Here is a 14541-nt window from a genome sequence, read left to right on the forward strand (position 1 = left end):
AATGACATTCACTCATCACTCAAAGGTCTGTTCGATTCCCTTACCCACACTATCACTTGTATGATTCATAAAACAATCTCATAAGAAAAAGATTTTAAAATCAATAAAATAAAATAAAATAAAAACTCAAATTTCTAGTAAATAAAGAAAAAGAAGGTAAGGCAAATGGGGTATAGCTTAATTTCACTCACACCAGCAGAAGTTCGAAACCTCTAACAACCCAATAAATATTTGTATAAATCTCCTCCTCGATCTCAAGGCAAAATTATAGCAATGGTCCTTGTAATAAGACAAAACTTTATTTTTCGTCATTCATATTGTTAAATTATTATAGTGGTACTTTAATTATGCTTCCACTTTCAGAAATCTTCATTTTCGTCATCTCAGTCAACTTTTCCGTTAAAAATAATGATATGGCATTGACAAGTCTTTGGGCAAAAATGCATTTTTGCACAAAATTTTTTAAAAAATAAATCAAATATATATATCTCTCTCTAGCCCGATTCCTCTGGGGGTTGAGGTTCTGGGTTCGTGGGTGCTGCTAGGGTTGCGGCTATGGTAGAGAGTGGTTGTGGGATAGTTTGAGGGTTGGAGCTTGCAGGTGGTAGTCATGGAAAATGGGGGAAGAAGAAATCGTCAGAGTAAGAGGGAGAGTGCACAGGAGGGGAGGAGAGAGAGAGATGAATTTTCCAATTTGTCCTTAATTTTGACAGAAAATTTAACTAAGTTGACGGAAAGACCAATGATGCAACATGAGATCTAATTGAAACATCACCGTAACAATTTAACAATATAAAAGACGAAAAATAAAGTTTGGTTTTAATTCAGGGACCATTACTATAATTTTGCCAAAATACTAATAATAAAGAAGGTAAGAATTTGGTAACCCAAGTCCAACAATGGTTTTGCATGGATGGTGCCAGCAAAGAAAATGCGATGAACGTGATTTGTATTTGGTTAATTTTTTAAATTAGAATAATGCATTCATGATTACTCATTTCATTATCATAATCATTGAGCACTAACAATAACGTAAGACAACAATGTTTTACAATAAAATAAAGACAATAATGTGAGAGCACAAGCTGTCGTCCACTTTTTTACTAATTTTCTAATTTGGGTCGGGCTTGGGCCGAGGTTGGGCCTAAGTCAAAGTAGAAAAAAGCTCGAACCATGCCCATTGTACAAAGAGGTTGCCCCAGGCCACCGACAGTATCGAAATGGGCCGGACATTATGGGCCCAATTTCGTGGCGTAATCCAACGGCTGGCACTTGCCAATTACAATACTCAATCAATGTTTAATGAGTACAAGACTCCTCTCGATGGTTTTAGCTTCCCAACCTGACCAACCCAAAAGCGACACGATGACACAGACCCACGACGACACGTGTCACCTGATCACTAGCAGATGAGGTTGCTTCAACGTGTGGTCATCACGAACCTCCTTGGCTGCATCCCCAATGCTCCTCCTAAATCTCCCGCGAATATAACTAGATATTTCCTCTCAGCCAAAAAAAAACAAAAAAACCAAACGGCTTTAGATATTTTTTTATATTTAACTTATAATCTTTTCAAATTGAAAGAAATGATTATGTACAAGAGTAGTTGGAACACAACCTCACAAAAGATTGGAGCCTCACTTTGATGAACTTTCAGTCACTGTATTATCTCCAACGGCCATGGTTGCAAGGCTTCACGTATGCCCACAGAGTTTGGAGTCCTTCAACTTCAAAGACTACCACAGAACCGGCCCAACGGTCATCATCGGGTCGGGTTTTCGGCGCTCCGGTTCGGTACTGCCCACTGGGCGTAATGGGTTTTGCTTGAAGCAGTGCAGGTCGTTTAGGGGTGAGGATGGACGGGACGTGGTGGAAGAGAAAGTGGCCGAAAGTGCGGGAAAGCGTGGGAATTTGAAGGGAAGTGGAATTTGGAAATCATTGAGTTCTACTGTTTTGGGAGGTTTTGGTTTGCGTTCCAGAAATTCTGATGAATACAGGAAAGCTGTGGCCAAGTTGGAGGAGGTCTGTTCCTCGGTGAGTGTTGTTTACTGGTTTTTATTTTTCATTCTTCGATTTGATTAACGTTTGTTTGTGCTCAATCATTGTGATTTGGTTAGTTTGAGTACGTGTTTGTTTTCTTTTGTTGCTACAGTGAATAACTTACCAGTTTGGTTGCTGAGAAAATCCAAGGAAAGATAGTTGATTGAGATTTTGAATCTTGAAGCTTTCAGTGATTGGGGTCCGAGACAAATGGAAATGATTTTTCTAAATGGTTCTTCTGTTAATTGGGTTTTGGTTATTCATTTCTTATAAACGGCATAAAAATAAATAAAATGAAGTTAAGCCTCAAGATTTTGTCACTAAAAATTTAGAGAAAACAAGAACACAAAACAAAACAATCAGCTACCTAATGATAGGACTCTTATGGTTTATCTTGTTCTTAGGGCCTTTGAGATGCTTCTGAGTATCTAACCCTGCTTCTCTCTAAAACAATCAGGCTGCCGTACAAATTGGAAGATATATTGTGACCATGATGAGCACTGGGGTTATACTAGCAATTGGGTTTCAGTTGTCAGGTTGGAAAGCATGTTACTTATTTAGTTTTTTTATCTGTCCTAAAGCAATATTTCATATGCAGACCTCTAATTGTTGGGAAGTTTTGTGAAGGTGGAGACAGTCAGTTGAGTGAGCTAGTTTGGTATAGCTGGCTCGGAGGAATTATTATTGGAACGATGATAGGAGCTAACATGGTTTTAGAGGAACACTGTCGAGCTGGTCCAAGAAATGTTGTAATTAGTGGAAGGTAGATACTCTCTCTTCTCTCTGCCTAGTTCCAAAACGGATGCCCTATAATTGTAGTGTAAGGAGGGGTGGTACAGGTGGAGGCTTTGTAATTCCATGTTATCACGAAGAATCATCTCTTATAATTGCAATATGGTTACTGCGGAAGGGAAACCAAGGCATAGGGCAGATATATCATATATGATTGGTTTTTGGTCATTAAGAATAAATAATAAAAAGAAAGAAGGCATGCTTTTATTCTTCTTTTCCCATTTACGTACTTGATTTTCATACAATATCCGGATGAATTTTCCTTAAGAAAACCCCAATTCATATGAGATTTTCATGTTGTTGTTGTTTGTTTGATTGCCTGGTACAGTACAAGGGGACTTGGAAAAGCACTTGCTCGTGAATTTCTTCTTTCTGGAGATCGTGTGGTTGTCGCTTCTCGAAGGTGGTATTTGGATTATGATATCTGTTGGTGTATAGACTTATCAACATCTATGTACCATGGTTATGGTGTTATAAATACTACTACTGACACCTCAACCAATTACTGAATCTTGTCAACGCAGCCCCGAGTCTGTACAAGCAACTGTCAGAGAGCTTGAGGAAAACCTACGGGAAGGTATGATCAGTGCTGGTGCCTCCTCTAAGCACCTGGCACATGCAAAAGTGGTTGGCATAGCATGTGATGTTTGTGAACCTGGCGATGTGCAGAAACTGGCAAATTTTGCTGTCAGTGAACTCGGTTATATTGACATTTGGGTAAGCGTTTGAAGCTCTCTAGTGGATGTTTTATCACTTTGCATTTGGTGGTAGTGTGTTTAGATATTTTTTAAATTTATTTTCCAGCCTTGGACTTCATGTGCTGTACTCTGATTATCCATATATTTTAGCAGCTTCAAATCTTTTACCATCTAATTTGTAAGCCCCTTGACAGATAAACAATGCTGGCGCAAATAAAGGATTTAGACCCTTGCTTCAGTTTACTGACGAAGACATTAAACAGGTATTTGTAAATAAATGGCTCTTATTGTTGTTAGTGTTAGATGTAGCATCCGAGTGGCTTTATCATCTCCCCAACCCCCCAAAATGCAAATGCAGCTGCCCTACAATGCCCCTGAAACATTACATTGTAATATATAATCATTTCAAACTTGTTCAACTAACTTTGCTCGTACCTTCTAGATTGTCTCGACAAACCTGGTTGGGTCTATACTCTGCACTCGAGAAGCCATGCGTGTAATGATAAATCAGCCTAAGGGTGGGCACATATTTAATATGGACGGGGCAGGCTCTGGGGGGTCAAGTACCCCTTTGACAGCTGTGTGAGTGCCTAGCCTTGTTAATGGAGAATAGCTTTTTCTTTTGTGGGAAGAGACTGAATTGTCACGCATCTTTTTGAAATTGTGATTTCTGATAGATGATAATTGTACATTGATACTTATGCTATTTTATCACCTTTACCTTTAGCTATGGGTCGACGAAGTGTGGTCTTAGACAGCTTCAATCATCACTTTTAAAGGAGTGCAAGCGGTCTAAAGTAGGAGTGCACACAGCATCTCCAGGCATGGTTCTTACAGATCTGCTTCTCAGGTACACTGAATGACTTGTTCTCTGTGGTCCATTTCTTCTCTTGTTTCACTTATATCAATTCACTAGGCCTGTTGTTAAACGAGAATCTTCACCCTCATGAGCTCAAATATAGAAAATGTCCAAGCACTGGCTCATCATTAAATGAGTTTTCCCCCGCAGATCATACTGCTTACTGTGTAAATGTTGTTTGTTCATGCTAGGATCTGATGAATTGTTTATGGCTTGTTTGCAGTGGCTCTTCTTTGAAAAATAAACAAATGTTTAATTTCATATGCGAGCTTCCTGAAACAGTAGCTAGAACTTTAGTTCCGCGGATGCGGGTTGTAAAGGGATCGGGGAAGGCCATCAATTACTTGACACCACCTAGGATTTTACTTGCTTTAGTAACTGCATGGCTTCGACGTGGTCGATGGTTTGATGACCAGGTAATTTTTTGACTTTTGTTGAAGTGTAAGATATGCTATATGTTACCGTCCATGCAATGTGACAAATAGAGTTCTTCTGTTGAATATGGTAGCAGCAGGAAAATCGTACCCAGATACTTACATTTGGATATGGTTCTTAATTTACAAGTTGGAAACAAGCAAAAACTGATTCTGGTATACTTTGCAGGGCAAGGCATTATATGCAGCAGAAGCAGACCGACTTCGGAACTGGGCTGAAAACCGCACGCGTTTTTACTTTACGGATGCAATGGAGATGTACACAGAGAACACTTGGGTGTCTGTCTTCTCACTCTCTGTTGTTTGTGCATTCATAATTCTTTCTAGCACAAGCAGCAACTTTCCTGGTACTTAAAGATTCCCCTCATACTTCAAATTGAAACTGCTAGCACAAGCAGCAACTTTCAGGCAGATGCTATTTGTGAAGGACCAGCTGCCGTGCTTGGGACAACAACCTAGGCAACAGAAAGTTACCGATGGAATGGCGGGGTACCATTTTTTTACCCTGCATCGGTCGAACACTAAACTTTACATATTCTTTGTAGATCATCATAAGCCTATTTGACTATTACACATCGTTTACAAATCCAGATCGTGTGTGCTTTCTATGCAAAACCATGTAAAGACTTTAAGTAGTTCATGATAATATTTGATTCCAAGTTGTACATGCTAAGAGTAGCAGCTTAAATCGCTATGATGCATCTCTCTCTCTCTCTCTCTCTCTCTCTCTCTCTCTCTCTCTCTCTGTGTTATTTCCTATGGATTTCGGTGTATATGGTCAAAACTCAACCAGAAAATCAGCTTTGAGTTGAAAAGTTAACACTCTTGAGAGTTGTAGCTAGTATGGATTTTGTTCAATCAGATGGGGTTTACAATTCAGTATGTCAAGCTTAATCCCAAGATCAACGTCTACTCTATGTTAAAAAGATTTTAGAGGCAATCTTGCTAGAGATTGGAGCCAAAGCCCAAGATCAAGTATCGAAATTGAAATTGAAAATATTATAAGGCTCTGCACATCTAAGCCGATAAATAGGGTGCAAAATATAGAAGAAAAACCCTACAATACTCAAACTCTAGAAGAAGAAAAAAAAAAATCATTTGACTTTTCAAATGAACCGAATACCATATAAGCCTCGAAAAACTTAAAAATACAACACTACCATTATAGTTTTTTCCGACTATGAATAATGAACCAATGACTTGTGTCGTCTTTGTTTCGTAGCGGAAAATGCGATCCTTCTAGCGTTATTCTTAGAGAGAGCAAGGGGAAAGAGATTGTTTTGTCATTGGAGTCATATAAATACAACAATAGATTGAGTGTTCACACACACACCTAATCAATGATTGAATCACGCCGTCTTCATATTAACAAACAGTTGAAGGCAACAAGCCATGTTCATAATCATTTCCTTATTTGACAAAAATACATAAAATAACACACTAAGAAAAAGAATAAATTAAAACCCTAATGCCAAATGTGAAGGAATTGTAGTAGGAAATTTAGTAAGCCCTGGTGATTAGCAGGACGAGTTTATTATATTTATTATTTAATATAATAAAACAGATAGCTGGATATTGAGAAAGCAGAATATTTTGCCTTTCTCTCACTTTAGTCAAAATATAAAAAAGCGAATGTCATGGCACTAATTAGGAGAGAGGCTATCAATTACAATACAATAATACCATCGCCATGTGAGAGGCCACGACAATTGCACCTCCTCTCCCATTCAAATTCCAGCCCCACTTGGTTAATCATTTTTATTATTGTTTTTGTTCCTTTTATTTATATAATTTCAGCTTTTTCTTTTGGGAGACTTTGGAAAAGCCCAAAGGAGAGAGAAAATTTTTAAAAGAAGCAAAAATGGACAAAATTGCCCTTATTTATTTTTTGATTTCCTAAGAAATCCTTTACATTTGCATGTCTTTGGTTTGAAAGTTGAGAGGTTATTCCGTCTTTTTTGAAAAAGCTTTAGCTTTTTCCAAAAGTGAAAGTTTTTTTATGGGTAAAACCTAAATTTACTTTTTCTTTTTCTGTTTTTTTTTAAAAAAAAAAAATTTAAAATATGACATTGTCAGGTAAAATGTCCCTGGTCTTGACTATACTGCTGCCTTACATGTTTGAAAAATGAACATATATGTCTGCCTTCCACGTCCACCAGCTCATCACCCTATCTTGAAGCATTTGCCGGCAGTTTGCTTCTCTTCCCCCTTAATTTTCTTTTGGTACCAAATTATTCATTTTATCGGTGTCATATGGTTCCCTAACGAAACACCCTTCATTATATTTTATAAGTAACTTGTCGGCTTCCTCACACTTAATTTTATCACAATCAATGCATATTGTATGACCTCTCCATTAATAAAATTATTATAGATGTATAAGAGTCGAAGGCAATGCATTGTGACGAATCACAAGGTGTGTGCGACAAAAGATCCAACTCTGTAAAAATGATTGAGGATTCCATTTTCTGTCTAAAGCACATCAATATGGTACAATTGTGACCAGGGCTTTGAATTGAGAACTTAAAACAACGTATTAGAAAAGTACCATACTCAGAGACTTAGAGGGAAGCTTCCAATGTTTAGACAAAGAATGTCCACGGCATGGTGTGTGTTTGTCTATAATCCTAAACTTAATTAAACATGAAATAATCGCCGGCAAATCCAGTGCAATGCAGACCAAGATGTGATAATAATATTGACCCCAAGTGCTGCTCATTTTTTTTTGGAATTTGACTTGGCTAAAAGCCGCCTCCGCCGCATGCCTGCAATTTTTGTGCTACCTCAACTGCACACGAATATTGGACCATTTCCTGCTACGCTCCACGCATGGATATGGACAATTACTCTCTCTCTCTCTCTCTCTCTCGCTTATATTAGGGTTTTTCTTTTCTGGGGCAAACCTCCTCTTCTTGGGTGGTTTTACTTTACATATGCATGCTGCTTATTACACTTGGCTTTTCTTACTTCGGCCGTTCAAATTGTTCCATATGACTTAAAAACAATGCATAGAGAGATGAATAGTTAATTAGAATTCATCAACTGCTCAATTTAGAAGAGGATTTAGAGTGCATTAAATAATTAATTGGAGTTGTGGCATAACTCTTTTGTGTAGGAAACATATCAACTTGGTCGTATATGGTTTAGCTGTTGGTGTCCAGCTGGTGTGTGTCTTTTACTTAGAGTAACAGCTACTGCCTAGAGCCATGCAAGGCTTAAAATTTCAAATCAGAACAATTAGGATCACCTAATCCCTTGACTTATCATAATTTATTGCCTTCTTTTAAGTTATCTGGGTAGCGTTATTAATAGGGTTAATCTGTTTGTAAATTGTACAGCTCACTTTCATATTGCCTTCCCTTGCTTGAGCCATAATTAAATTATATATATGGAGGACACTCCTGGCTAAAAGAGGGTGTTTAATTATATATAATTAAAAAAGCACTATAATTTTTAATAATAATTTGAACATGCTTCTAATAAAAGCATTTTCAGCAAAAGTGCTTAATTATGACTTTATAACTATCACCGAAATCACACAAAAACAGTATTATGATGTAAGTTTGATGAGATTCTACACTTTTCATTTTCATCATCAAATAATATCTAGATTGATTTTTTTTTAAAATTAAGATATATATTATTTTGCTGACATAATTAACCTGTCACTCCCTTACCTAATTAGGTTTAAAATTTTGGAAAGCAACACTTAGCAATTGTGACAAGGGAAGCAGCAATTTTGGCCTATGTATAGTGTATGGCATCAGCAAAGATCAACCCAAATTTGTCTCATAGCTCTCTCTTTGTTCCTTTCTTGCTTGGAAGTTTCAGGATTTAGGTTTTCTGTCTGGAAGTTTAGGCTCAGTTAAACACCAAGTGAGCCAATCCAAGCGACGAAATCTGACTGGATATAAGCTTAAATTGAACAGAATCTATCCCACTATTGCTAAAGCATGATAAAATATTATCAACTACTATTACCAAACCCTCTTTCTCGGTTAAAAAATGCAATAATTTGTTTGTGTGGAATCTTATGAACTTTTTACTTGGTTTCTTGCAACCTCCTAGATTAAAATATTTGTTTTGTTTTTGCTCCATAATTTGCTTATTTGTCTTGATTTACGAAGTTTGTGAGTAGAGTATAGTTCAGTTGGTTGAGTTCTTCCACCTCTATTCATTTCATGATGTGGACACAAGTTCGAAATTCTCAAACAACCAATAAATATTTATGTAAAATCCCCTCCTCCAATTTCTTGTACGTTACAAGATTTTTGTTGGCACATTCATGGTTAGTTATGAAAAAATCTAACCCCAAATTTGTTAGAATTGACACCCTTCCCAATTGGTAAATGCCTACCAATTTTTCAATGCGAATGAGCGTGCATGTGGCGTGATTGATTCATAAAGAAAAATTGGTAAAGTTTGATCACAACAGGTGATAATACTCTATTTTTAAAATATATTATTTTACAGGAGATAATATCAAGGATAATTCAATGTGTTTTTCTTTCCTGGGTAATTGAAGGTGTTCATACTTGGTCTAATGTCTAGACCAGAAACAAGTGTAAAATTTAAAAAAACCTCAACAAAAATATATTTATTATATTAATTTTTTTTCGGTTACATATAAAATGGACTTTTACATAATAAAAAATTTGTGTAAATTAATTAATTTGGACCCATGATATACGAATATCGTGCAAGAACGATTGAAAAAAAAAAACAAACGCACGCCGTCCCCAATTCACCAACCAAACAAAAGATAATAAATCACGAGCCGAGTGAGTAAAAGACGGAGAAACGCGCGGACTAATCGTGTAGGTCCCACGCGGGCCCCACACGAGGAAAGAGAAAGAAGACTCCTCCCTCCAGAGGCTCTACTTGGTCTCAGCCAAAAGGCAAGCTGGTGAGTGGTGAGCTCTCCCCACAGCACAGTTCCAGCGAAGCAGAGGATGATGATCTCTCCCTCTCTCCTACCGCCATGTGATGAAGTCTGATGACTGAAGAATTGTTTGTTTTGAAATGAAATAGAAAATCAGAAAGAGAGAGGAAAAAAAAAGCAACAAAAATACCTTCCTAATTCCGAAACCAATAAAGCAAACGCTATCTGTCTGTGTTTGTCTGCCCTCTCTCGTACTTTCTCCCTCCATTAACTACTAGACATTCTCTCTCTCCTTCTCTCTCTTGCCCTCTCTCTTCGTTTGGAGAGAGAAAGAGGAGAAAGCTTTTCATTCAGCGGAGCAAGACACGACTGTTTATCAGCTACCCATTTCTTTCGATACATCTGATTTATAGCAGCAATGTCGAGCCCGCCTCCGGGGACAACTCCGGCCCCTTCTTCGCCGCCGGCGACGAACACAACCACACCACCAGCAGCTCCGGCACCGTCTTCGCCACCCCCGCCATCGACCCCGAGCGCGCCACCACCGTCGACCCCGAGCGCGCCACCACCATCGACCCCGAGCGCGCCACCACCATCGACCCCGAGCGCACCACCACCAGCCACTCCCTCATCACCTCCACCACCATCATCAACCACACCCACAACGCCGTCGACCACTCCTCCTCCGGCCTCTTCGGCCTCTCCGCCGCCGCCTTCGAGTTCATCATCCCGCTCTCCTCCTCCGCCGACTAGTTCGGGCACTACGCCTTCGACCCGGAGTCCTCCGCCTCCAAAATCCGTTTCTCCGCCTTCTCCGCCATCGTCGAACTTGGATTCGGGGGTTATAATCGGGATTGCCATTGGGGCTGTAGCGATCTTTGCAGTGCTGACTATCTTCTGCATTTTTTGCACTAAGAAGAAGAAGAGGAGGAGAAGGGATGACGAAAACTATTATATACCTCCCCCGCCGCCTCCTGGGCCTAAAGGTATCAGCTTTCTTTGTTTTTTGAGATTTTGTGATCTGGTTTTGGTACCTTTTTTTTGTTTGTGTTTTGGGGTAAGTTTTAGATTCGGTTTCATTTGGACCATTTTGATCACTCTGTATGCAGAAATGGTCTTTAGCTAGATTTTGTGGGTTTAGAGGAGCCCGATGGATCTGGTCATGGTATAAATTTATAAATTCAATTTTCCGCATTTCCCCCAAAATGTTGCCATCGTTTCGCATTGCAATGATTTTTGTTTATAATTATCCCGATTGGTGATGACTTCTGCTTGTGTGATTATATGGATTAACATGAAGCCCTGTTGAATCTGGTAAAGCATGCTATATTCAGGGGTTATGCCTTGTGTCCTTTTCATGGTCATTATGTATCGTGTTATGCATAAGTAGAAAACTTCCAACTTATAAATACTCGACTTGAATTCTGAATCTTACTCTCAAATCTTTGAATATCAATCACTACTTCACTCTCGTAAGAGACATTGGATTCTTTTTAACATTTCACTTGGATTAAAAGACTCGTGGAGTTTTATGGTTGCCTTTTTGTTTTTGTTTCTATGACTTATTATTTTATTCCAGTTTTGTTCGAAAGAAGACATTTTCTGAGGAAGTTTCTTTGTACACCTAAAAATTTGCGTCTGACTGCCCATGAACGAAAACATATCATTGCTGTGGATTATCCAGATGGATGGTAATACTGATTTCCTAGTGTTGTATTTTTCAGATGACCCATACGGTGGTCCACCACATCGGTGGCAACAAAATCTTCCTCCTGCAGAGCATGTAGTCACAATGATGCCAAAGCCATCTCCTCCACCAGCTCCAGCATCACGTCCGCCATACTCACCACAGAGTGTTCCCCCACCACCACCACCACCTTTCACAAGCAGCAGTGGAGGTTCTGGTTCCAATTATTCAGGGGGTGAAACTCCACTCCCACCGCCTCCACCAGGCTATACCTTGGGTTTCTCTAAAAGCACATTTACATATGAGGAACTAGCATTAGCAACAGAAGGCTTCTCAGATTCCAATCTCCTTGGACAAGGTGGATTTGGATATGTACACAAAGGAGTCCTTCCGAATGGGAAGGAAGTGGCAGTCAAGCAGCTAAAAGCTGGAAGTGGGCAAGGGGAACGTGAATTCCAGGCAGAAGTTGAAATTATTAGCCGTGTACATCACAGACATCTTGTTTCACTGGTTGGGTATTGCATGACTGGATCGGAGAGACTACTTGTTTATGAATTTGTTCCAAATAATACCATGGAGTTCCACTTACATGGCAAGTTTTTTTTTTCCCGCACACATGATTGAGTTTATGATGATAAACACCTTTATTTTAATCAAAAGTAAAACAATGAATTTAAATAGTCAAGTTGATAGACTGTCGCTTGATTGTTATACGGTGAACTCTCATCATTAGTGTTATGATTTTCCATCTGCGAATGTGAAGTATGCGTCTATAGAATTTAGGTTATGATTAGGTGATATTTACCATTATAATGTTGGTTCATACTTCTGGTTACAAGGATCTGATAGACTGTTCGTATTGCAGGAAAAGGACGACCTACCATGGATTGGCCCACCAGACTGAAAATTGCTTTAGGATCTGCAAAAGGACTAGCATATCTTCACGAGGATTGTAAGCTCTCTGTGTCCGTGCACACACAGAAATGCACTTGAAAAAGAATCACTTTAAATAGTATTTGACATCATAACTTCAGATTTTTGATTGTAATAATCTGTACATGCATGCAGGTCATCCTAAAATCATTCATCGTGATATCAAAGCAGCTAATATACTTTTGGATTTCAAGTTTGAGGCGAAGGTATGGACTGTCAATCGATTTTCTTATGGCTTTCCAAAATTTACAATTCTTAAAATTAATGTTAGTTCCTGAATGGCAAGTTGTTGGCTGCCTGAGTTTTGTTCTTCTTGATATATGGCCGGCTATTACTCAGCCTTGGAAAGTTGGTGCTTAAATTATTTTGAATGAGATATATTACGCTCAAATTTGATCAGTTCTAGGTGATTATATTAAAGTTTATTGGTTGTGATCATGTCAAGGAGTGTTTAGATTGAGATTCACCATCTTTGTCACAGGTTGCGGATTTTGGACTTGCCAAGCTGTCCTCTGATGTTAATACTCACGTTTCCACCCGAGTGATGGGAACTTTTGGGTAAGACCCATTTCTTTCATATTAAAATTGCCAGTGGAATTTGATATCATTATGATTTTCGTTTGAGATTGACCCAAAATAGGACTAGGATTTTTTTTTGTTTCCATCTCTTCCAAAATGTCTGTTGCTATGCTTGAGCTGATTCTCTCTTTCTAGTTATTGTTTTTCATAGAACATATTTATTGCATGATTGTGTTGAACACCCAAACTGTATGCAATCATATGTGTATGGTCATGCTGTCAATCCTTGTTGCTTTGCTATGATTGAGAGGTCTCAGGTTCTCAAGATTGTTGTGAATGTTGTTTGGTGTGATGACGAGATGTTCATCCTAGTTTAGCGTGTCTAAATGATCCATCGTGATATATCTGCATTGCTTAGTATATATCTACACTTATTATTCATGTTCTTACCTGCTCGCTACCTTCAGGTATCTGGCTCCAGAATATGCTTCAAGTGGAAAACTCACAGACAAGTCAGATGTTTTCTCCTTTGGGGTTATGCTTTTGGAGTTGATTACTGGACGCCGGCCTGTTGATGCATCTCAAACTTTCATGGAGGATAGTTTAGTAGACTGGGTGAGTGATAACTTGCTTTGTCTGTGAACACTGCTTTCTTGATCAAGATTTCCCCCTTTTGGCTTTTATCATTTGGGTTTTGGGTTGCTAGAGTATCATTGGTACTTATAGAGAGCATGTTGTGGCATTGCAGGCAAGGCCTGTGTTAACTCGAGCGCTAGAAGAAAGAAACTTTGATGGACTGGTTGATCCTAAGCTGCAGAATAGTTTTGACCCCAATGAGATGGCTCGCATGGTTGCTTGTGCTGCAGCTTGTGTACGTCATTCTGCACGGCGTCGGCCTCGAATGAGTCAGGTAAATTTTCTTCAGTAAGAGCTTAAGCTTTCACATTCCTCGTGTGCTGATGCAAGTTCATATCCTTTGTATGTGCAATTATTGAAGTGTCTTCTGACCAATTTTTACTTGATACATGCAGGTTGTCCGTGCTTTAGAGGGAGATGTGTCTTTGTCTGATCTCAATGAAGGAATCAGGCCCGGGCAGAGCAATGTCTATAGTTCATATGGGAGCTCAGACTATGACACAAGCCAGTACAAAGAGGACATGAAAAAATTCAGGAAGATGGCACTGGGAAGCCAGGAGTATGGTGGTAGCAGCGAGTATAGTGCACCCACCAGTGAGTATGGCTTGTACCCGTCTGGCTCAAGCAGCGGTGAAGGCCAAAGCCGCCTAACAACCCGAGAAATGGAGATGGGAAGGATTAAGAACAGTAAAGGTTTTAGTGGAACCTCTTGACACAGCCAATGCACAAATTTTCCTGTAAAAAGCTACCCCCCCAATATTCTTACATTGATTTCAAGAACAAAGTGTTTATCACCAATTATGTCTATTTTTTTTTTTCATCCATTTGAACTATCGGTTTTACAGTGTACTTAGGAGCGCTTATACAATAGTAAACAAATAATCTTATCCAATTCTTTTATTTGTGGCTTAATCTTTCTTCTTTTACATATTAAGCACCACATGAACATGCGTGCATGTTTTTTGAATGATGGTTTTTGGTTCCATTTACTTTTCTAAAAGGTTTGCTCAAATTCTGTTCATCATGAAAGGCAAACAGAGCCAATTTTTCCAACCCTAGTG

The 14541-nt window shown here is 38.8% G+C and overlaps 2 protein-coding genes across 2 annotated transcripts; both read left to right on the forward strand.

Moving 5' to 3' along the window:
• On the forward strand, positions 1498–5645 carry LOC18769109 (probable chlorophyll(ide) b reductase NYC1, chloroplastic). The gene is made up of 10 exons (XM_007204316.2): positions 1498–2034; positions 2498–2576; positions 2668–2803; positions 3161–3235; positions 3357–3549; positions 3725–3793; positions 3973–4112; positions 4258–4380; positions 4613–4805; positions 4993–5645. The coding sequence occupies exons 1-10, from the start codon at positions 1681–1683 to the stop codon at positions 5176–5178; spliced, it is 1548 nt and encodes a 515-aa protein (XP_007204378.1). The 5' UTR covers positions 1498–1680; the 3' UTR covers positions 5179–5645.
• Positions 9701–14392, forward strand: LOC18771393 (proline-rich receptor-like protein kinase PERK1). The gene is made up of 8 exons (XM_007204174.2): positions 9701–10691; positions 11430–11984; positions 12258–12344; positions 12461–12531; positions 12807–12883; positions 13312–13459; positions 13593–13754; positions 13876–14392. The coding sequence occupies exons 1-8, from the start codon at positions 10124–10126 to the stop codon at positions 14191–14193; spliced, it is 1986 nt and encodes a 661-aa protein (XP_007204236.1). The 5' UTR covers positions 9701–10123; the 3' UTR covers positions 14194–14392.

Source organism: Prunus persica, chromosome G7 (genome assembly GCF_000346465.2).
Source record: "Prunus persica cultivar Lovell chromosome G7, Prunus_persica_NCBIv2, whole genome shotgun sequence".
Classification (NCBI taxonomy): domain Eukaryota; kingdom Viridiplantae; phylum Streptophyta; class Magnoliopsida; order Rosales; family Rosaceae; genus Prunus; species Prunus persica.